The sequence below is a fragment of the Phacochoerus africanus genome, chromosome X (assembly GCF_016906955.1).
Source record: "Phacochoerus africanus isolate WHEZ1 chromosome X, ROS_Pafr_v1, whole genome shotgun sequence".
Taxonomy (NCBI): Eukaryota; Metazoa; Chordata; class Mammalia; order Artiodactyla; family Suidae; genus Phacochoerus; species Phacochoerus africanus.
The window spans coordinates 88,858,256-88,883,461 of NC_062560.1; the positions used below are offsets into that span (position 1 = coordinate 88,858,256).

General features: G+C 42.3%; 1 protein-coding gene across 1 annotated transcript; it reads left to right on the top strand.

Annotated features, from left to right (window-relative positions):
- The first annotated feature begins 13,114 nt into the window (after window positions 1-13,114).
- Window positions 13,115-13,921, top strand: LOC125118093 (histone H2B.11-like). Its single transcript, XM_047764236.1, has one exon. It carries the CDS (start codon window positions 13,115-13,117, stop codon window positions 13,919-13,921), a length of 807 nt encoding a protein of 268 aa, XP_047620192.1.
- The last annotated feature ends 11,285 nt before the right edge of the window (window positions 13,922-25,206 follow it).

Sequence of the window (25,206 nt, forward strand, 5' to 3'; positions counted from 1 at the left end):
TTACAGAGCCGGGTGCGTTTTCAGAAAAACAATGGTGAGCCCATTTGAAAAAAAGTACAACCACTACGGAAAACAGTATAGAGGTTCCTCAGAAACTAAATATGGATCTACTGTATGATCCAGCAATCCCACTCCTGGTCATATATCTGGACAAAACTACAATTCAAAAAGATACATGCACCCGTATGTTCACAGCAGCACTATTCACAATAGCCAAGACATGGAAACAACCTAAATGTCCATTGCCAGATGAATGCATTAAGAAAATGTGGAGGGGGTGGAGAAAGATGGTGGAGGAGTAAGAGGTCGTACTCACCTTCTCCCACAAACACATAAAAAAAATAACACATCTACATGTAAAACGACTCACACAGAACATCAACTGAATGCTGGCAGAAGAACTTAAACCTCCAAAAAGGGCAAGAAACTCTTGACATAACTGGGTAGAACAACAAAGAGAGAGAAAAGTAATCAGGATGGGACTAGAATTCCTAAGAGGGAGCTGTGAAGGAGAAGAGGAACACACATCCTGGGAAGCCACCTAACTGACAGAAAGATCAGCCGAGTGGGAGGGACCTCAAAGTCGCCAAGAAAAGCACAGCAGCTGGACTGAAAACAGCAAAGCAGAGTGAGAGCCGCACAGATCATCTGAACCACCGGCCCAGGCACCACAGCCTGAGACACTTGGGCAGGGACTGGGTGCTGAGACTTAGGCTCCAGAGGTTAGTCCAGGGGAGAGGACTGGGGCTGGCTGTGTGGGGACTGCCTAAGGGGCTAAGGAGCAGTGCGCCATGGGCAGGGAAGTGGTACACTATGGGCTGGGTAGTGGAACACCATGGCAGAGGGAACCGGGGAGAAGGTCCAGGCCTGCAGGAGAGGCAAGGTGCCATTGTTGGGAAGGGTGAAAGGAGGAGGGGGCGGACCAACATAGGGAACTCCCCGCACCTGAGCTTGTGCATGCCTGCAGGCTCTCAGAAGGCAGGGTGGCTCTGGTGCAGGCTACACGTGGCGAGAAGCCTCTTGCTCATTTACGGGAGACTGGGCACTTCTTGTGCAGGCTACCGGTAGTCAAGCACATTTTGTGTGGGCTAAGGGCATCAGGGGACTAAGTGCGATGTGGTGCCTCTTGCACAATCTACAGGTAGCAGGGACAAACTGCTGTGGCTGTCTCAGAGGCCAGAGGGAGGCATGGCTTGCCACCACAGGGGACCTGTGAGTGGGCTCCACCTGCAGCCCCAGTCACCTCAGCGGTTGGCAAAAAAAAAAAAAAAAAAAAAAAAAAAAAAAAAAAAAAGGAGGGCACTGCAACCAAGCACCATACGCTGATTCTCTCACTCCCCTGGGAACACACCCGCCCCGCAGCTGCCACTTCCAAACGCTCTGGGTGGCACCAAGACACTTGGTCACTGTCCCTTCCCAAGACCCTACAACTAGGAGCAGCTGGTACAGCACATCCTGCATGGGCTAAGTGGGACAGGGTGCTTCTTGCATGGTCCAAAGGTGGCGGGGGTGGGGGCGCAAACCACCACAGTTATCTCTGACTCCAGAGGTGGGCATGGCCCACGGTCAATGGAGATACCTCAACAAAAATCACTTGTAGCCCCAACCACTCAGAGGGCACCACAGAGAAGGACATTGTGACAGAACACCACTTGTTGTTGCTCTTGCTCCCTTGAGAGCACACCCGCCCTGCTGCTGCCACTGCCAAACACTCTGGGCAGTGCCCAGACACTTGGTCACTGTCCCTTCCCAGGAATCTGCAACTAGGAGCAGCTGGTGCAGCACCTCCTGTGGGAGCTAAGCAGGAAGAGGTGCTTCCTGCGTGGCCTACAGGAGGTAGGGGCAAACCACCACAGTTATCTCTGGCTCCAGAGGTGGGAGTGGCCCGCTACCACTAGGGGTCCATGAACAGGCACCACTTGCAGCCCCAGTCACCTCAAGGGCACCACAGAGGTGGGCATTATGACCAAACACCACCTGTTGGTGCTCTGCACCCCTGGGGACACACCCGCCCTGATGCTGCCACTCCTGAATGCTCCAGGCAGTACCCGCATGCCTGATCTCTGTCACTTCCCAGGATCCTGCAACTAGGAGCAGCCTGTGCAACACCTCCTATGTGGGCTAAGCGAGATGGGGTGTTTCATGCATGGTCTACAGGTGGCAGGGGCAAACCACCACAGTTATCACTGACTCCAGAGGTGGTCATGGTCCACTACCACTAAGGGTCCCTGAACAGGCACCACCTGTGGTTCCAATCACCTCAGAGGATGGCACTGCAATAAAAAACTAGCGGTTGCTGCTCTCACTCCCTTGGGAACTCACGCACCCTGCTGATGCTACTGCCAAATGCTCTAGATACCTTGTAGATCTGCCTAGAGCTCATTACCACTTCCCAGGGCCCTGCAACTAGGAGTAGTCTGTGCCACCTTCCTGCAGGTCCTTGCTGCCATTGAGAGCCCAGCAACCAGGTACTGACTGCTGGCCCTACACGCTGAGCATCCTGGGGATAACAGCCTGCTCACACCGAAGAAAGAGAGGGCAAATATTCAAACTCCCACACCAAAGGTAAACAGTAACCCCCCCAAAAATACAGAGGGGTGCCCTTGCATACAAGGAGCATTATAAGACTACACTTTGGCTTCCCTAAACTCTCAGAAAAAGAAAAACATAAGTAAGATGAAGAATCTCAGAAATCAATCCCAGTTAAAGAAACAGGAGAATTCACCTAAAGCAGTCAAAAATAAAACAGACCCCTGCAGTCTGATAGACACTGAGTTCAAAAGGGAGATAGTGAAAATACTGAAGGAATTAAGGCTGAATATCAAGGAAATAAGAGAGGATATGAATAGCAATGCAGATTCTTTTAGAAAGGAACTAGAAAATATGAGGAGCCAATAAAAATTAGAAATTCATTTGCAGAGATGCAAACTGAGCTAAAGGCACTAAAGAGCAGGATGAATAATGCAGAGGAATGAATTAGTGACTTGGAAGATAGAATAATGGAAATCGCCCAATCAGGACAGCAGACAGAAAATCAAATGAAAACACTAGAAAGCAATATAAGAGATCTATGGGATAATATAAAGTGGGCCTATCTACAAATAATAGGAATTCCAGAAGAAGAAAAAGAAAAGGGGATTGAAAATATATTTGAAGAAATTATGTCTGAAAACTTTCCAAATCTAAAGGAAACTGATATCAAGATACAGGAAGCACAGAAGGCCCCAAACAAGCTGAACTCAAATAGGACTACACCAGCACATATTATAATAAAAATGGCAAAAGTTAAAGACAAAGAGAGGATTCTAAAGGCAGCAAGAGGAGTTCCCGTCATGGCACAGTGGTTAACGAATCCGACTAGGAACCATGAGGTTGCGGGTTCGGTCCCTGCCCTTGCTCAGTGGGTTAACGATCCGGCATTGCCGTGAGCTGTGGTGTAGGTTGCAGATGCGGCTCGGATCCCACGTTGCTGTGCCTCTGGCATAGGCTGGTGGCTACAGCTCCGATTGGACCCCTAGCCTGGGAACATCCATATGCCATGGGAGCGGCCCAAGAAATGCCAAAAAAAAAAAGACAAAAAAAAAAATAAAATAAAGGCAGCAAGAGAAAAGCAAAGCCTTAATTATAAGGGAACCCCCATAAGGCTATCAGCTGATTTCTCTACAGAAACACTACAGGCCAGAAGGGAGTGGAAAGATATATTTAAAGTGCTGAAAGAAAAAAAATTTGCAACCTAGAATACTCTATCCAGCAAGAATACCATTTAAAATAGAAGGGGAAATAAAGAATTTCTCCAACAAACAAAAGCTAAAAGAGTACAGCAATTCTAAACCCATTCTAAAAGAAACGTTGAAAGGGCTTCTCTAAATTAAAAAAAAAGAAGAAGAAGAAGTAAGAATAACTAGGATGGAGGAAATCACAATTGGAAAGTAATCACTTAAATAAGCCAGCATCCAGATCTAAACGTGAAGATGTTAAAAAAAAAAAAAAAAGAAGACATCAAAATCATACCATGTGGGGAAGGAAAGTAAGAAAATATAGATTCTTTTTTTTTTTTTTTTTTTAATGATGTGTTCGAGCCTCTATGACTATCAGGCTAAAGCAAGCAGATTCAGGAAAGGTTAACATACTTAAAAAACAGGGCAACCACAAATCAAAACCAAACATTACATTCAAAAAAGTGAAAAGAAAAGTACTCAAGCATAAGATAAATGGAAATCATCCAACCATAAAAAGAAAGGAATAAAAGAGAAACATAGAATCAACTGGAAAACAAGGTTTAGAATAGCAATAAATACATATCTATCAATAATCTCCTTAAACATCAATGGACTGAATGCTCCAATCAAAAGACACGGAGTGGCAGATTGGATAAAAAAGCAAAAACCTTCAATCTGCTGTCTACAAGAGACTCCCCTTGGGGCAAAGGACACATATAGATTGAAAGTGAGGAGATGGGAAAAGATATTTCATGCCAATGGACAAGACAGGAAATCAGGTGTAGCAATAGTCATATCAGACAAAATAGATTTTTAAAGGAAGGCCATAAAGAAAGACAAAGAAGGACACTATCTAATGGTAAAAGGATCCATTTCAAGAAGAGGATATTATAATCGTCTATATATATATATATATATATATATATATATATATATGCCCATAATATAGGAGCACCCAGATACACACAACAAATGCTAATAGACATAAAAGGAGAAACTTATGGGAATACAATCATAGTAGGAAACTTTAACACCCCACTCACATCCATGGACAGATCCTCTAGACAGAAAATCAATAAGGCAACAGAGATCCTAAATGACACAATAGAAAAGGTAGACTTAATTGATATTTTCAGGACATTACATCCAAAAAAGTCAGAATATACATTCTTCTCAAGTACACATGAAACATTCTCAAGGATTGTCACATACTGGGGCACAAAGCTAACCTCAACAATTTAAGAGTACAGAAATTATTTCAAGTATCTTCTCTGACCACAATGGCATGAAACTATAAATCAACCATAGGAAAAGAAATGAGAAAAAACTTAATACATGGAGAGTAAACAACATGCTACTAAAAAACCAATGGGTCAATGAGGAAATCAAGAGGAAATTAAAAAATACTTCAAGACAAATGATAATGAAGACACAACTACTCAAAATGTACAGGATGCTGCAAAAGCAGTGCTCAGAGGGAAGTTCATAGCGATACAGGCTTTCCTCAAAAAAGAAAAATCTCAAGTTGACAACTTAACCCACCACTTAAGTGAATTAGAAAAAGAAGAACAAACAAAACCTAAAGTCAGCAGCAGGAAGGAAATCTTAAAGATCAGAGAGGAAATCAATAAAATAGACATTAAAAATAGAAAAAAAATCAATAAAACCAATGTCTGATTCTTTGAAAAGGTAAACAAAATTGACAAGCCTCTGGCTAGACTCACCAAGAAGAGGAGAGAAAAACCCCAAATAAGCAAAACAAGAAATGAAATTGAGAAGTCATAGCGGATACTACAGAAATACAAAAAACCATGAGAGAATACTATGAACAATTTTATGCCAACAAATTTGACAATCTAGAAGAAATGGACAACTTTCTAGAGACTTACAGCCTGCCAAAACTGAATCAAGAATAAATAGATCAACTGAACAGACCAATCACTAGAAATAAAATTGAATACGTCATAAAAACACTCCCTACAAATAAAAGTCCAGGACCAGATGGCTTCACAGGCGAATTCTATCAAACATATAAAGAGGAACTGGTGCCCATCCTCCTTAAACTTCTTCAAAATTTGAAGAAGAAGGAACACTCCCAAAGACATTCTACGACGCCACCACCTTAATTCCAAAACCAGACAAATATACCACCAAAAACGAAAAGTATAGGCCAAAATCTTTGATGAATATAGACACAAAAATTCTCAATTAAATTTTAGCCAACTGAATCTGACACCATATAAAAACGATCATACACCACAACCAAGTGGGATTCATCCCAGGTGCATAAGGATGGTTCAACATATGCAAATCAATCAACATCATACACCATATTAACAAAAGAAAAGTCAAAAACCACATGATCATCTCAATAGATGCAGAAAAAGCATCTGACAAATTCCAACTTCTATTCATGATCAAAACTCTTACCAAAGTAGGTATAGAGGGAACATACCTTAACATAATCAAAGCCATTTATGACAAGCCCACAGCAAATATAATACTCAATGGAGAAAAGCTGAAAACCTTCCCACTAATATCTGGAACAAGACAAGGATGCCCACTCTTACCACTGTTATTCAACATCATACTGGAAGTCCTAGCCACAGCAATTAGACAAATGAAAGAAATAAAGGCATCCAAATAGGAAGAGAAGAGATAAAACTGTCACTCTATGCAGATGACATGATACTATATATAGAAAACCCTAAGGGCTCAACCCAAAAACTACTTGAACTGATCAACAAATTCAGCAAAGGAGCAGGATATAAGATTAACATTCAGAAATCAGTTGCATTTCTGTATACTAACAATGAAATAATAGAAAAGGAATACAAAAATACAATACCTTTCAAAATTGCACCCCACAAAATCAAATACCTGGGCATACACCTGACCAAGGAGGTAAAAGACTTATATGCTGAGAACTATAAAACATTAATCAAGGAAATGAAAGAGGATTCAAAGAAATGGAAAGCTATCCCATGCTCCTGGGCTGGAAAAATTAATATTGTAAAAATGGCCATACTACCCAAAGCAATCTACAGATTGAATGCAATCCCTATCAAATTACCCATGACATTTTTCACAGAACTAGAACAAACAATCCAAAAATTTACATGGAACCACAAAAAACTCAAAATTGCCAAAGCACTTCTGAGGAATAAAAACTAAGCAGGAGGCATAACTCTCCTAGACTTCAGGCAGTATTACAAAGCCACAGTCATCAAGACAGTGTGGTACTGGTACCAAAACAGACAGACAGACCAATGGAACAGAATAGAGAACCCAGAAATAAACCCTGACACCTATGGTCAATTAATCTTTGACAAGGGAGGCAAGAACATAAAATGGGAAAAAAGACAGTCTATTCAGCAAGCATTGCTGGGAAACCTGGACAGCTGCATGCAAAGCAATGAAACTAGATAGAACACGCCCTCACACCATGCACCAAAATAAACTCCAAACGGCTGAAAGACTTAAATATAAGACAAGACACCATCAAACTCCTGGAAAAAAACACAGGCAAAACATTCTCTGACATCAAGCTTACAAATGTTTTCTCAGGTCAGTCTCCCAAAGTAACAGAAATAAAAGCAAAAATAATCCAATGGGACCTAATGGAACTGACAAGTTTTGCACAGCAAAGGAAACCAAAAAGAAAACAAAAAGACGACTTACAGAATGGGATAAAATAGTGTCAAATGACGCAACTGACAAAGGCTTAGTCTCTAAAATATACAAGCAACTTGTACAACTCAACAGCAAAAAAGCCAACAGCCCAGTGGAAAAATGGGCAAAAGATTTGAATAGACATTTCTTCAAGGAAGATATACAGATGGCCATAAGCACATGAAAAAGTGCTCAACATCCCTGATTATTAGAGAAATGCAAATCAAAACTACCATGAAGTACCACCTCACACCAGTCAGAATGGCCATCATTAATAAGTCCACAATTAACAAATGCTGGAGGGGGTGTGGAGAAAAGGGAACACTCCTACACTCTTGGTGGGAATGTAACTTGGCCCAACCACTATGGAAAGCAGTATGGAGATACCTTAGAAAACTATGCATAGAACTACCATATGACCCAGCCATCCCACTTTTGGGCATACATCTGGAGAAAACTCTACATAAAAAAACACATGCACCCGCATGTTCATTGCAGCACTATTCACAATAGCCAAGACATGGAAACAACTTAATGTCCATCGACAGATGATTGGATTAGGAAGATGTGGTATATATACAAAATGGAATACTACTCAGCCATAAAAAACAAAACAATGCCATTTGCAGCAACATGGATGGAACTAGAGACTCTCATACTAAGTGAAGTAAGTCAGAAAGAGAAAGACAAATACCATATGATATCACTTATATCTGGAATCTAATATATGGCACAAATGAACCTCTCCATGGAAAAGAAAATCATGGACTTGGAGAATAGACTCATGGCTGCCAAGGGGGAGGGGGAGGGAGTGGGATGGATTGGGAACTTGGGGCTAATAGTGCAGACTATTGCCTTGGGAATGGATAAGCAATGACATCCTGCTGTGTAGCAGTGGGAACTATGTGTAGTCACTTATGAGGGAGCATGATAATGTGAGAAAAAAAGAATCTATACATGTATGTGTGACTGGGTAACCATGCTGTACAGGAGAAAATTGACAGAACGCTGTAAACCAGCTATAATTTTAAAAAATAATTATATATAAAAAAGAAGTGGTACATGTACACAATGGAATACTAGTTATCCATAAAAAGAATGAAATAATGCCATTTGTAACACCATGGATGCAACTAGAGAGTCTCATACTAGGTGAAGCCAGAAAGAGAAAGTAAAATACCATATGATATCACTTATATGTGGTATCTAGAATGTGGCACAAATGAACCTATCTAAAGAACAGATACAGAGTCACAAACATGGAGGACAGACTTGTGGTTGCCAAGGGGTGGGGAAGGGAATGGGATGGACTGGGAATTTGGGGTTAGTAGATGCAAACTATTACATTTGGAATGGGCAGGCAATGAGGTCCTACTGTATATCACCAGGAACTACATCCAGTCTCTTGGGATATATCATGGGGAACAAGATAGAAGATAATATGATAAAAATAATGTATATACATATATATGTGACTGGGTCACTTTATGTGCAGCAGAAATTGGGGCAAAATTGTAAATCAAGTATAATTTTAAAAATTTTTTAAAAAGAAAATTACCCCTTCTGAATGGTAGAAGATAGTTGCAAATGATATGTCTGTCAATGGGCTAATATTCAAAATGTACAAAGAACGCACACAATTCAATATAAAAAAGCAAAAAGCCCAATTAAATATGATCAGAGGATCTGAATAGATATGTTTTTCCAAGCAAGACTTACACATGGCCTACAGGTACATTAAAAGATGCTCAACATCACCAATCATCAAGGAAAGGTAAATAAAAACCATGGTTAGAAGTTCCTGTCATGGCTCAATGACTAACAAACCCGGCTAGCATCCATGAGGACGCGGCTACAATCCCTGGCCTTGCTCAGTGGTTTAAGGAGTGTTGCTGTGAGCTGTGGTGTAGGTCACAGATGCAGCTCTGATCCCACGTTGCTGTAGCTGTGGTGTAGGCTGGCGGCTACAGCTCTGATTCGACCCCTAGCCTGGGAACTTCCATATGCCGCGGGTGAGGCCCTAAAAAGACAAAAAAAAAAAAAAAAAAAAAAAACCCAAAAAAAACAAACAACCGCCATGGTTAGATATCACTGCAGACCTATTGGAATGGCTGTTATCAAAAACAAAAAAACAAAAAACAAACAAACAAACGAAAAAACAAAGGACAAGTGTTGGTAAGGATGTGGAAATCTTCTGCACAGTTGGTGGGAAGGTAAATTGTTGCAGCTGCTATAGAAAACAGTACGGCAGACTCTTGAAAAATTAAAAATCCAGCAATCCCACTCCTGCATATTTATCCAAAGAAAATGCTGTCATAGTGAATTCTGCCCTTTCTAAAAACTCAGTGTTCTTTCCCACAGGACATAATTACAGAGAGATGAAGGGCATTACACAGGGTCACATAACTGCTGGGTTAGATCTGACACCAGGACCAAAGTGATCCCCTAAATTTCACTCTAGGAACTGGTCCATGAGACATCTTATTATTAGTCTTTGAGAATGTGAGCCTATTAGGAGTGCTGAGTAACCATGCTTCTCTGGACTAACCAGAAAGAAAATTTCTTAGAAAAAAGAGAAAGGCAGTGCAGAATTGCTCCCCCTACCTTGATCTCCTTTTGGGAATTAATTCAAATGGAATTGCATAATCAAGTGTTACCCTTAAGCAAATGCCAAGAGCATGGGATTGCAGATTATCAGGAGCTGTATCTGCTTGTCCTCCTTCAATCCTTTCTGTGACCCTAAACATACCCAGTATATCTCTGATGATATGTTCATTTGTAGGCAAGACAGAGAAGGATGGATCCCAAGGAAAGTGACAGGTGTTAGGGGACTCCTGAAAGAAGAGGACCTTGAGGAATATAAGAAAACTCATTAGCCCCAAATCAGGAAATCTGATATTGAGACCAGATTCTGGTAGAGTTCTTCTTTGCAGGCACTCTTTGGGTATACTCTCCTTTCTGTCAATCCATGTGTATATGTCTCTGTGTCCAGAGATGAGGAGTGAGGGAGGATGTGTCTAACGGTCAGAAACTTCTAGCCACTTAGAGTGAAAGCTCTGCCCTGGATCATAGGGATCCGCCTAATGTGTAAGGTCACCCAGATAGGGGTAAGTCGAGTAAAAAATGATTCCAGAGTTTACCACTATGGTCCAAGGAAACCAGGACCTTGTGCTATGGACACACTAAGTGTATGGCACCCAGCAGCTTAACAAGAAACTTGTATTGTAGGTGTTATTTGTTAGATTCAGGTAGGCTGTTCGTTCCCAGACATGTCTGCCATGGGTATGACATGTCTATTGCCCCCTCTTCTTGACTCTGGCGGGCCTGTAATTGCTTTGACCAATGGAGTATGGAAGAAATAATGTTTCATCCATTACAGAACTAATATTTAATGGGACACATAGCTTCTATCTTGCTGTTTGAGGCAAGTGAAAAAATCCACCTGTCCTACTAGACACACCCAATGGAGAAGTACTTCCATGGAACCACTATGAGTATCAGTTGTCTCTTACCTTGCAGAGCAGTTTATTTTATTTTATTTTTGAATTTTTTATTTTTATTTATTTATTTATTGGTCTTTTTGCCTTTTCTAGGGCCACACCCGTGGCATGTGGAAGTTCCCAGGCTAGGGGTCTAATCAGAGCTACAGCTGCCGGCCTACGCCAGAGCCACAGCAACTGGGGATCTGAGCCATGTCTGCAACTTACACCACAGCTCACGCCAGTGCCGGATCCTTAACCCACTGAGCAAGGCCAGAAATCGAACCTGCAACCTCATGGTTGGATTCATAGTCGGATTCATTAACCACTGAGCCACAATAGGAACTCCTGCAGAGCAGTTTAGACATCAGCTGAATACCGTTTAGTGACCCTAGCCTGGTTTGTATTTTAAGGATCTTTTACTCTTCTAATTTGGTCAATAAATGGAATAGAAAATATGAAAAATTTCCATTTCAAACATGAAAAATAACTTCACAAAATTATTTACATACATTATTTTAAATGCTCAACTTTGTGTGCAAAATGACAGAAATTAATAGTTCACTGGGAATATTAATAATTGCAGTTGCTTGAAATCCTGTACCCTTAATAAAAATACTAGAATTTTCCTAATGGAAAAGGCAGATGGCAAAACAAACTGTATTCTATGTCCTTAATTTTGGTTGGGGAAAATTCTTGAGGATTTATAATCACAAGAGAGCCCTGCTATAGCTTTTGGGGTCAAAGTTAAACTATCATAATGGTTGAAATAATTCCCTATTGCAAATTTTCTTTCATGATTTACTAATCATAATTTATATGCTAGTAATAAAAATAGCTTTTGTCTATTCATGATTAGAACTACTTTATTAGCAGTAGAATTCACTGATTCTTTTTTCTTTTCTTTTTTTTAGGGTCACACCTGTGGCATATGGAGGTAAATAGGCTAGGGGTCGAATCAGAGCTACAGCTGCCAGCCTAAGCCACAGCCACAGCAATGCCAGATCTGAGCCACATCTGCAACCTACACCACAGCTCAAGGCAATGCCAGATCCTTGACCCACTGATCGAGGCCAGGGATTGAACCCACAACCTCATGGTTCCTAATCAGATTCATTTCCCCTGTGCCACGATGGGAACTCCTTCTTCTTCTTCTTTTTTTTTTTTTTTTTTGCTTTAGAATTACCTGATTCTTAAAGACCTTATAGGAAATACACTTGACAGCGTGATTTGTATCGTTGCTCATTGAACACCTCCATTTCTTCAAATTTTCTTAAGTTTTTTGTTTATTTTTTGTAATTTACTTTTATATGACTATATTAAAAATAACTTTGCTTTTATTATCATTGAATTTTTTGAAATGAATATGTATCAAATTCAATAATATCTCCCTTATATTGATTGTTTCCTCTCAACCTGGTGCTCTGTTAGAGAATTAGAGTAATCAGTTTTTTCAACTAACAGGTTTAATATTATTCATCAAGTCAAGTGTGTCAGATACTTGGGGGCCAATGAATGTTAGGAAAACTATTTCAAATGGTAAATATTGAAGTATTTTTAATAATTTTATACTGTTCCCATTTTTTATTTCTGTTGTCTTTGGAGAATATGGGTTTGATATATCATGTTTTCCTAACTCACTGGGGGTTTTCATGCGAATAGGAGGCAGTAGCTGGTCAATTATGACCCATGATTTCCAGGAGCACTTGTGCTCCCCTGCCAGAGAATTCCTGCTCAAGCCACTGGGAGGCTCAGCCATGGAAAGAAAGAAAAGATTCTGTGCTGGGGCAAAATGGCCCCCAAGTGGCCAGAGTCATTCTGATGGCGGCAAGGACTTGGGTTGTGGCGGCCAGACTCCCTCGGGGAGACCAAATGGATCTTCCTTTGAGGTATGTGACTTTGGTGACAGCTTTTCAAATCCTCACGCATGAACAGGAGGCATGCATCAGCTGAAGTGAACGAATGACCTTTTCCTCCACAGGACACACTTCAAAGCTTTTCTGGTGGAGGTCGCAGAAAGTTTAACGGTCACCAGAGTCCTCCGGGTACTTGTTGCTGGGAGACCACGCAGGAGGGCATTGAGTGACAGGTGATATGGCCTGCTTGGGGGACAGGCCGCCCTGCCAAGCATTATCCAATCAGATTTCACGTGGTCCATGACGTCAGGGAAGACCGGGATGATACACCGGCCCACAGCAGCCGCCATCGCCCTTCCTTCTGAGTGGTGGGGAAGGTAGCTGCGACATGGCTGAGCCTTCTGTGATTTCTGAGGCAGGCCTGGCAATTGAGGAAGCTCAGACGATGACAGAAGCTGAGACCACCGAAGCCGAGATGACCGAAGCCGAGACCACCGAAGCCGAGATGACCGAAGCCGAGACCACAGAAGCCGAGGCGACTGAAGACGAGACGACAGGAGCCCACATGACCGAAGCTGAGACGACCAAAGCTGAGACTAACGAACCCGAGGCGATGGAAGACGAGACCACCGAAGCCCAGACCAACAAAGCTGAGACAACTGAAGCCCCGATGACTGAAGCCGAGACCACCGAAGCTGAGGCGACAGAAGCCGAGACCACCGAAGATGAGATGACAGAAGCCCAGATGACCGAAGCTGAGACTAACGAACCCGAGGCGACTGAAGCTGAGACGACTGAAGCCGAGACCACTGAAGCCGAGTCCACCGAAGACGAGACCACCAAAGCTGAGGCGAAGAACCCGAAGCAGAAGACACCCAAGCAGCGACGCTGCCGCCGCCGCCGCCGCGCTGATGGCTTCGCCAGCTTCGCCACCTATTTCCCCAGGGTGCTGAATCGGGTCCACACGGGCCTGAGCCTGTCGCAGGAGGCCGTGAATGTCCTTGATTCGTTCGTTAAGGACATGTTCGAGCGCATCGCCGAGGAAGCCGCCCGCCTGGCCCACTCCAACAAGCGCTCCACCATCACGTCCAGGGAGATCCAGACCTCGGTGCGCCTGCTGCTGCCCGGGGAGCTCGGCAGGCACGCCGTGTCCATGGCCACCAAGGCCGTCATCAGATACACCACCTGCAAATGAGCTGCCTCAGGACCCCCTGAGCGCGAGAAACCAAAGGCTCTTTTCAGAGCCACTCACTTGGCGGGGAAAGACCTGTAGCGCTCAAGAATCAGAACTGCTTTAGTTCGACCCCTGCCATACGGCCCCTCATTAAAAAGTTGTTAAGCTGAAGGAAACATCATTAAACGTTAGCTTCACGACTGGGATAGAAGTCTGTAGCACAGTTTGTTCCAAGGAAAAGGGTGACTTTCTCTTAAACCTAGTGCATCGCCTCCCTTTTCCTAAATGGTCCTTTCTATCCTGGTGGGTCAGCCATTGTAGGGATCTTTATGTCCTAAAGTATTTCCACAATCATTTTATTTAGCTTTTTTTATGGTTGGTTCCCCCACCCCTATATAGCGGTATCATCCGGAGATCGTTTTCTAAGGATACCGTAACAGATAAAGTGCAACAGCAGATAGAAAAATCACACTTCCCTCTCCACGCTCCTTCAACATTTCTCAAAATCTGAGTTCAATGAAATACCTAAAACAGGACCCGAACTCAGTGTAAAAATAGGTAAATTTTCTAGAGGCAGGCACCACATCTTCAGAAATTACCATTCTACCTAATTCAGATTTTTAAACTATTCTTTTTCAGCCTGTAAGTTTTTGCTTTTTACACAGTCTCTTCAATGAGCGGAAAATTGGCCTGGAAGATAGGATTGTCCAATGAGAGCAGTCGTAGCCTCCGTCTGGAGAACAGCAGCCAATGGTGAAGCGGCATCCTGTGAGCAACAGCCAATGGCACAGAGTGTGGTGGGGTGACTAGGGCCGAACCAGTCACAGCCTTCCTGTGATCCTCAGCCCAGAGACTGAGCGGGAAGGAGGTGTGATCTTTTGCCTGTTGTTTTCCCTTCAAGTCCTTGCTTTAACCGTGGCTGTAAGTATAGGCATCCAGATCTGATCCTGCCACAGGTCTCTCTACCTCTTTGCATTATAATAAGAGGCGGCTGTTCAGCAGTTAAGAAAACTAAGGTGACTCCTTCCTCTACCCCAAGTGATTTGAGTGTTAATGTCCATGATAATAATTACTTAATATCCATTGTGTTTTCTTCTTGGTGCATTTTCTTTGTTTTCTATAGGTGTTTTGCTGAATTTCAAAGTAGTTGGTGATGTTTCCCATTCCTTTTCTTTTTAATTGATTTCAAGCTTCCAACAACAGTAGAGAGAGAGAACACGCTCTGGGATTTCAATTCTTTGTAGTTTATGATGATTTTTATTTGAACTCAGTGTTTCTTCATATTTTAAACGATAATGATATGCTGTCCAGCACAAGGAAATATAGATAATATTTTCTAATAACATGATATAGAGAATACTGTACTAAACTATTGAATCACTATGTTGTAAACCTGAACTTATATAGCATTGTAACTCACCTATATGTCAATAAAATTTTTGAAATTTAAAAAAGAACTTCTTAGTACCCCTTGATTTGAATGTAGAAAGTGAAGGATGTCGCTCTCAGGCAAACAACAAGAGAAAAGCTAGAGAAACTACAGATAAACCATCTTTTCTTGAACACAGTTTTAGTGCTTTCTCTAGGTCAGTCAACGTAGAGTTCTATAACATCCAAAATATTTTCCTGTTAATATCACGTCCCATTATTATTCTCTTTATTCCATGGGTATGTTATGGAGTTTTTCAGAAGTATTTTATGTGTCATATGCAATAGATAAAGCGAAGGGGCAGCTATTTTCATCTATTACACCTATTACACACTTGCAACATATCCCAGTTTAAGCACACATTTAAAAATATAAGTGGGGACCAATATATAGTACAGAAATGGCAAAGCAAAATCTCACAAGCATTTCATCTTTCTAATTCCCTGGGTTCTGAAATTATTTTTAAAATTCATTCAGATGTGTGGAATTGGTTCTTTCCAAGCAGAGTATCTTTTGATTTTTAAAACACAAAACTTTCATGACCTGTGACTGGATATCCATTGGAGAGCATCCAGTGGTAGCAGCTCAAGCTCCTGTCTCCAACCTTGCAGCCACTGGCGGACTGGCAGCCTGTGAGCCATGCCTTTGGCTCAACGTGTGGTCTGGTGAACAGGGCTCAACAGATAATAGGTTTTCTATGATAACTGTCCTGGAGATTAAGGGAGAAGGTACTGTGATACTATGCCTGTTCTTATTTATTCCTTACTTCTATTCAATCATGGGGATTTAAGGACATGAATCCAAGATAGTACATGTCTTCAGACCCTTGCATCAATTTAGAGGATGATTATCCACATTATAAAACCTAACATGTCTTTTTTTTTTTAACTTGAGCCATTTGAATGTTAACATCCATAACTTTTCTTTTCCATTGTTTTTCCCTTTGTGGCCCATGAAGATTTTTATTTGATTTTTAGATCTGTCATTATTTCTATAATTGTATTGCTGCATTTTGGAGAAATTGCCAATTTCCTATTGGCTTTATTTATAAATGAAGTTTTAGCTTCCTATGACTGTGTAGAGAGAATATGCTATGGGATTTCAATCTTTTGCAATTTACTGTGATTTGCTTTAAAGCTCACTATTTCATCATGATTGTGAAGCATTTAATTTAAACATTTGAAATAAGGTGTGAGTAACCCAATTGACTAGGATATAGAAACTTGTAAAGGATGTCTCTCTCTCTCGCCCCCCCCCCCCCCCCCCGTCTCTGTCTCTCTCTCTCCCCTTCTCTCTCTCTCAGCCAAACAATGACACAAAAGCTGTATAGACTACACAATTCAAAACATTTCTTGGGCTCATTCCTCGAGAGACCAAAAACATGTCTTCTACCTCAGATAGAGGACCACTTGCTGAAGAGTAAAAAGGGGGCAGGAGAGGACCCTAGAGCAAGTTCATGCACTATTGGAAGTATGAAGGGGGGCGATGTTGTCTCCAGAGCTCTCCTTGAGATCAATAGAAGTAGGATTCAGGCAATTAAGCCCCCTCAGTAAGTATATTACTCGGTATTATTTTGGAAAGTTGAAAATTCATATACAAAGGTTTGAAATAAAAAGATTTGTGGACAAGTTGTCATTAAAGTCTACCCTGAAGTCAAGTGCCCAGCTTCCTCTGCGTGGTGCCTAGAAGTTGTTGTATACACTGGAAAAAAATTTCAGGCATCAAAACTCTTTGCAGAGCCAGGTGCCTTTCCAGAGAAGCACTTGTGGACCAGTTTGAGAAGAATCGATTTCAGAAAGTCACTTAATTTCTATCATGCTAATGGTCCCTACTTAAAAATGACAGTGTTTGTCAGTATGACACAGAGATGGGTTACTAAAGTAACCCATTGTATGCTGGTCTCATAGCTATGGCATTAGCTAAAAAGTAATTTCAAGAAATCTATCACAATAAAAACGTATTCTTTCACTTTGGGTGCTTTGCATTTGTAAATTCAGAAATGAACTAGGAACATGAGTGAAACATGTTACAAATGCACCATAATGGGTCTGCAGAGGAAAGACTGGGAGTGCAAAGGTGAGTGACCCATGAAACCTAGGAAGAAAAGGGGTAATTTGAGATTTTTGTTTTGAGGAAGGTGGGAAGAGAAGTGAGTCACTTCAGTGGCTGATTGAGGAAAGAAGGGCACCTAGTGCTCTAATGATCTAATGGTGTGATTTACTGTAAAGACGAACTGAGGGAAAGGCCTCATTGCTTAGTCAACAAAACATAAGCATCACTAATTGGAAAACAGTATTGATAGGACAAAAATATGCCATTCAAAGTCTTTTGTCCATGACCCATGTTGGGGAATTCATTTAACGTGTGGATCCACGCACAGCAAAAATCAATCCATCAGTCAATCAGTCAATCAATCAAAATGTTCGAGGAAAAAAAAAGATCTATTGCAGATTCTAATCTATTCAGAAGAAACTTAATCTTCTAACTGAAAGTACTACTCTAACTTGTTCCGAGGATCTGTTTCTATTCTTTGTTCAGCCTTTCCTCTTCTCGTTTTTGAAAACACAAACCTTCGTGATACGTGCCGCGGATGATGGGAGGACCAATCAGAAAAGCTCAAGCGTCATCGGCTCCGAGTCAGCCAATGAGAGACGCGCACTGGGGAGCCACAGCCATTGGTCGATGTTCGCGAGCTGGATTTCCAGGCTGAAGGAGCAAGCGCCTTGCTGTCATACTCAGCTTTCGTAACAAAGGGGGAATCACGTGTGATTTCTTCGCTTGCTCCTTGCTTCTTTGCTTGATTGGTTGTATGATCCTAATCGGGGTAATTTGAGAATATGATAGTAGTCATCTAGGGCTGATGTACAAAATGTCAGAGATGAATTTACTTGAATAGCATGTACTTAATATCTCACACTTCTGGCAGCCAGAAATCCATAACAAGGTATCAGGTGGTTTGATTCCTTCCGAGTGATGTGCAGGAAGCATCTGTTCCAGTCCTGTCTCCAGGTCTTCTAGAGATGGCAGAGACCTGCCTACATCTGTTCACACTTTCCTCCCTATATGAGTGCCTCTGGAACTACATTTCTCATTTTTATAAGGACACAGGTCATTTTGGACTAGGAGTCATCTTAATGAATAAATTTTAATTTGATTCCTCTAGCAAAGATTATGAGGTACTAGGGTATAGGACATCAGCATATGAATTTTAAGGAGAAAGAATTCAAGTCTCAGGAAACATGAATTTTGAGTTACAGTGGGGAGTATCTCCGGACTTCCATGATGTAGGAGAACACTGGTCCTTTTCAGATATAAATGCTGGTTGGATGTTTACTAGGAGGTGTAGTTACAGCTTTTAAATTCTTGCAACACACCTAAGCACAGAGTATGACGGAAAGGCTTACTGAAACGGATTTTTTAATTTAATTTTATTTTATTTTTGAGAAATGTAAGAATCTAAAACCCTCAGCAACCTGGGAAAATCTGAGGTTTCTTTTTAAATATTACTCAATGAATTCATTACATTTATAGTTGTACAGTGATCATCACAACCCAATTTTATAGCATTTCCATCCCAGGAAAATTTGAGTTTTAAAAATAATATGTGATTTAGCTATTGCTACATGGTCAACCATCTCAAAACTTAGTGGATTAAAGAAATACACCCTTAAGATTTCTCATCTATCTCTGGGCTAGCTGAATGCTTCTTATCTGGTGGTATTTGTCTGGATTTTTCATGTGGTCCCCCTCTCTTTTTTTCATTGACCCTTGTACAGTACATATCACAATGCTTTAAAATTAATAATGACGGAGACTCTTCTCTGTGTGCCAAGATCGATATTTGATCATGAGCCATGGTTTGTAGATACTCATATAGTGAAAAAGAACACTGGTGACTGCTTAAGGGAAAATGAGGTGACCCCTCTCAGGTAATTTTGCTCAACTATTTGAACAGTGAATCGTGGATTTAATTTAAAACAACTTCTGACTTTTCATCTCTATGCAGAGAGAAGATACTCTTTCATTTCTGTCCTTATAAATGCATTGTGATTTACTTTATCTTTTTTTATTTTTTGTCTTTTTAGGGCCGCACCTGTGGCATACGGAGGTTCCCAGGCTAGGGATCTAATCGGAGCTGTGGTTGCTGGCCATAGCCACAGCCACAGCCGCAGCAACGCCAGATCCGAGCCGCGTCTGCGACCTACACCACAGCTCATGGCAACGCTGGATCCTTAACCCAGTGAGCAAGGCCAGGGATGGAACCCGAAACCTCATGGTTCCTAGTCGGATTCATTTCCGCTGCGCTACAACAGGAACTCCATTGTGATTTACTTTAAATACCAGTGTTTATTCAGTTTTTTCGACATTCTTTTTATACTTGAAAAGGAAGTTATAAACATCCCTAATGATAAGGATGTAGAAACTTGAAAAGGATGTCCGGCCAAATTTTGAGACAAAACATGAACAATCTATAGAATTCAAAACTTTCCCCCCACAAAATGAAAGGGTTGGGCAAGGCAGGACACTAGAGGAAGTTTAAACACTCGGAGTTGTGTGGCTACGAAGGGGACTGTTGCCTGATTGAGAAGGGCTGCAAAGATCTTTTTCTGGCCCAATGTAGAAGAATTCAGATGGTACATTAACCTTCAAAAGCTGTCCTTGGGACCATTAGACTAAGGATGTATAATAAGTGAGCCACCTCGATGGGAATATTAAATATTTTCATTATTAAATATGATAAGAATCATACAAATGCATTTGAACGAAAGGATTTGGTTACCCAGGAGACCAGGAAAAACTACCACCGAATCACCTGCAAGTCAATCTGCATATGCGGTGCCTCGAGATGTCCTATACACCCAGAACAACATTTTTCAATGAGAAGAGCTGTTGGTGAAGCCCTGTCCATTTTCAAAGAAAGCATCATGGGATAGTTTGAAAACAGCACTTTTAATACGTCACTCATTTTCTATCATGCTCATTGTCCCTCCACCAAATTCCCAGTGTTTACCCTGTGACATAGAAAATATTTTCCAAATTTGTTCTTGCAAACGGGTCTCCTACATACTGCATTCTGTGAGAAGTCATTTCAAGCAACTTACCCTACTAGAACATATTTAATTGGTCTTGGATGTTTTGCATCTGTATTTCAGAAATCAAACAGGAACAGTGTTAAACATCATTTAAATGAGCTGTGGAGTAAACACTCAGCGGTCAGGGATGCCTGACTCACAGGGAATCTAAGAAAGAGAGGAACGGTGGGGTTTGATGTGGAAGAAGGTGAGTCCAAATAAGTACATGTGATTATTCACTTCGCAGTGCGAGGAAGGAGAATGGGTACCTAGTGAGCAATCACGACCTAGCAGTGTGGTTAGTAGAAATGATGAATAAGGGGAGGGGCCTCAGAGCTTAAATAGCAAAGACAATCCTCAAATAGTTGTATTAATAGGGCAAATATACCCAAACTTTTTCAACATTACTTGTGTCGTGGAAATCTATTGGAAACATGATCAAACACCTAAACACAGCACGGAAACAACTAAATCAAAATCTTCAAGAAGGAGCTCCTGTCGTGGCTCAGTGGAAATGAATCTGACTAGTATACACGAAGGCACAGGTTCATTCCCTGGCCTCACTCAGTGGGTTAAGGATCTGGCGTTGCCTTGAGCTGTGGTGTAGGTTCCAGATGCTCTCAGATCCAACGTTGCTGTGGCTGTGGGGCCATATATATATATTTTTTTTTTTTTTTTTCAAGAAACAACACCTATCCTGGTGGGAGAAAGTGAAATTACAATTCTGAGTGGTTTGGATTTTCTCCAAGAATACAGTGCCGTGTTTTTGAAAACAGAACTCTTCATGCTTCATGACTTGCAACTCGGCTTCCGGGTGGATGCTGGAAGTGTCCAATCAGAGCAGCCCATTTGCCACTCTCCACTGGCTCAGCCAATGAAAAAACGGTAGCCCCTGAGGCACAGCCATGGCCTCCAAGTGTCACCAGTTGTCCTGGGCTGAGGCCATCAATAGGGGTCTTCCTGGCTTGTTCAGTCTTTGGAGCTTGGGGTGGGGGGGAAGTAGGACAAGGTTCCTGGCTATTTAAAAGTATTGAAATCATTCTCTTAGGTTAGTGGTACCTACTCCAGAGTTTCAACCTGTGCCATTCTTTGATATTTTTAAAAATATTTATGGTGAAGGAAATAAATGAAAATTTAAATTCTACTTGAATTTTTTAGTGCTGTTTCTTCCACAGAAAAAAAATCATGAATTTTGCTTAACAACTCTGCATGTCGTCCCTTTCCTCACTTTCCCTAACCGTGGTTTTTGTTAGTTCTCACGTTAAGTCAGCCTTTCTGGGGATAGTCTCCATTGCTGATATTTACCTTTTCTTCACTTATTCTCTCACAGATGTGCTCGAAATTTTCCAGAAGTTCATTTTTTTCTCATATGACCACACAGTGCAGAAACATGTATATGAATCCCTCTGAATTCTGTTAGGGCATAGATTTAGTAGATTTTCAAATGCCTAAAACCATGTCAACCTCTGATTTTCTTTACTTTTTTTACTTTTTTCTTTTCTTTCTTTTTTTTTGTTTTTTGTTTTGTTTTTTAGGGCCACACCTGTGGCACATGGAGGTTCCCAGGCTAGGGATCAAATCGGAGCTCCAGCTGCCACAGCCACAGCAATGACAGATCAGAGCCTCATCTGCAACCTATATCACAGCTCACAGGAAGGCCAGAACCTTAACCCACGAGTGAGGCCAGGGATCCAGCCCACATCCACACGGTTACTAGTCGGTTTTGTAACCCACTGAGCAACAATGCAAACTCCTCCTCTCTAGTTTTTGAAAATTTATATTGCATGTGATCTTGTAATTTATGCTGTAATGAGAAATTATTATAATTTGAAACCATTTTAAAATAAATAGCTTAAAAACCTCTGTTGTAATATTTGGTGCAATAAATATTGGCAGATATAGCCCACATTAAAAATCTTTGAGCTCCAATTAATTTTTAGAAATGGGAATGTGCACTGAGGCCAGAAAAGGTTCTAGATATTGACTCTTTTCTGGCACAATCAGAGCGGTGGAAAATAGCCTCTCTTACAGTGGTTCAGCCTTAAAAAATTCAATACCTAATATTCATCAACACTTTTCAAATTATAATGCTGATGGACAGCTTCCTTATCACCTTCTTCTCCCTAATAAACACGACAGTAGCATTTCATCAGCAAAACGTGATATCGGGTTTTCATTTGAGGTCCAGATCTTCACAAAAACACCTTGGGCTACTGAGCATGTTAGGTAACATCACAGCTATCAAACATTCACTAGAGCCAGTTTAGGAACTCTTGAGATGAACTTGTCTCTTATGTTTCGGTTGATTCCTGTAAGTGTCAAGAATAGATTTTCCACTATTAAGTCAAGTTAGCATGCTGGGAAGGAAATCCCTTCCCCCAGATAAGTTTTGTAGGCCATTGTTTGGATCCTTTCCTATGCTGACTCATGAGCACAGGCACCAGCATGTTGGAGCTCTGATTTCTCACGACTTCTGCACCCTTGGCCCCCTGCTTCCTTCAGGAGTCCCCCAATCCTTCCCATGTCCTGGGGGCTTCGACTGATCTGTAGCAGCACACACCCAGGGCTCAGCGGGACTCTGGTTGTGGTTTAAGGCAAAGCAGGGGCTAGAAGAGTGGGCTGGGTCCCTTCATTAGTCTTTCCTTCATCCGTTTTTGTTTGAGTCCCCAACTCTCCGTGCTCCACATAGCTGGGGCACAGCTGTGCAGAGAGGGCAGGCTGTGCCCCAAGTAGGGAAAGTTCTGCATTTACCCCCGTTTCTTGACCCTCTGGGACCAACGAGCTACAATGTACTCAGGATGCCCTCAAAAGCACATTGATAATCTGCTTAGGCCTTTTTCCATCCTCCTGGAGAGGCTGGGTATTCCTCCCAGGTGGGACTGCACCCTCCCTCAGAGGAACTGCAGACCATCGCCTGGCAGGTGTGTCAGGTTGCAAAAACGACCTGACTGTGAGGCTGCTGCCCTTCTTTGTAGGTATGGTGACTGTATAATTTCTTGTCCAACTAATGTGGACACTTTTGAGAGTTAAATGGCCACTATGAGTAATTGTGCTGGGTGGGCAGACAAAGTCAGGGTGTGGGCACCCTTTAAGGGAAAGGAACTGGATGGATAGTAAAGATGTATCTTGGGGTTTGGGGTTTTCAGAGCACAAAGGTTAGTGGGAAATGAAGATGCATCACCCGTTCACGATTGGTTCTCCTTGCAGCTCTGGTGCCTTTGTTTTCTGAAGACAAATAGTGTTGCGAAGCTGGGAAAAGAGACATGACATGGTGATGACAGTGTCTGTTTGGGTCCAGTAACTGCTGTGATTTACAAGACTAGGCTCTACAGCAAGAGGAAGGAAACAGGATTTGGACTCTGATTTGCCCCGAGTTCAAACTCCACGTGTCCCTCTTCCTAGATGTGGTGCTTTGGGTAAGTGAGTTGAGCTGTCTGAACCTCAGCCTCCTCCTCTGAAGATCAGGGTCTCCAAGAAGGTTGTGAAGATCCAGTGGCTGATGCAGATGGAGTGCCAAGTGAAAGGAGGCTACGCTTATTCCCAGTCCTGAGACTCAGGCCCTCGGACAACTGGAGGGGTGGCGTGAGATTTGGTGTCAGACAGCTGTGAGGAGATGCTCTCCTGGCTGCCTTGGCCTCATCTGTTTGCTTAGAGCTGACCGTGAGATAAGCACGTTATCTCCGGAGCCTCATGTTAGTGAAGTTGCAGAGATAACGCAGCTCTGAGCTGTGATGGGAAGTTGCTAGGGAGCAGGTGGAAAGTGTTTGTCACCTTGCTGGCTTTGGGCATTGCAGACTCAGGGCTTTGTGGGCCAGCTGTTCCTCCTCAATCCCATGAAACCTCGGGCCCTCCCGTCTCCTGTTCCTGATCCTGTTCACCTTTCCAGGCTTGGCTCAAATCCTGTCTCCTCTGCGAAGGTGACTTGACCATCTCAGCCTAGAGTGACTTGTGTCTCCTTGAGCCTCTGGAAATTCAACTGTAAAACGGGCGTGTAGATTATAAGGCCCCTACAGAAGGACTGCGACCAGGACTGAATGAGAGACTAGATGTAGCGTGCCAGGTGCAGTGTCTGGTCCAGGCCTGCTGTGAGCCCCCTGCCTCTTTCTCTTCCTACTCTCTGACCCCCAGGATGCTTGCCTCGTGGTCTTCATCAGAGGCCGCCTTCTGTCGGCCGTCATTCGGGAGTTACGCCTGCGCTAGCTAACTTCAAATCAATTGTGATGTCACAGAAGTTGGGGGCCGCACATTTCCCTCCTCGCTTCTCAGGATGCAGCTCTACACAAATGGATACAGGAAGCATTTTTTAAACTTGAGCACTTTATGATTCTATGTGGCAGGGACTCTGTGGCATCTGTTAAACACATAGCTCTAGTCCCCTACCTTGTGCCCAGTCCCTTCCCCTGGGACAGACAAACACAAGTCCTCCTTCGTCCAGAAGAGTGAGGCTCAGAGAGATTGGGTTCACTACCACCAAGCTCACACAACAAAGTCAGTGGCCTAGCCAGGAACCCAACCTGGGTTTGCCTTATATGATAGATGAAGTTTGCAATGAATAGCTCTGAGGGGGTGGAGGGAGGGATGGACAGAAGTCGAACCCAGAATAGGAACACCTGCATCCTTACTAGGATTTGTATGGGGGTGGGGTGGGGGGAGCTGCTTGAAAAAATCCTATAGGTAAGAAAGGTACTGGATTCAGTGGGTTCCCAAGCCCAGTTAAGGAGACACAGGGCCTCTTGGAGAAGAAAGAAGAAATCGGGCGTTGGGGGGTGGGGGGTGATGAGTCAAGCTAAATCCAGGGGAAATTG

Bases quoted from the DNA above. Each gene is read 5' to 3' on its own strand.
- LOC125118093 (XM_047764236.1), top strand. From the start codon at position 13,115: ATGGCTGAGCCTTCTGTGATTTCTGAGGCAGGCCTGGCAATTGAGGAA.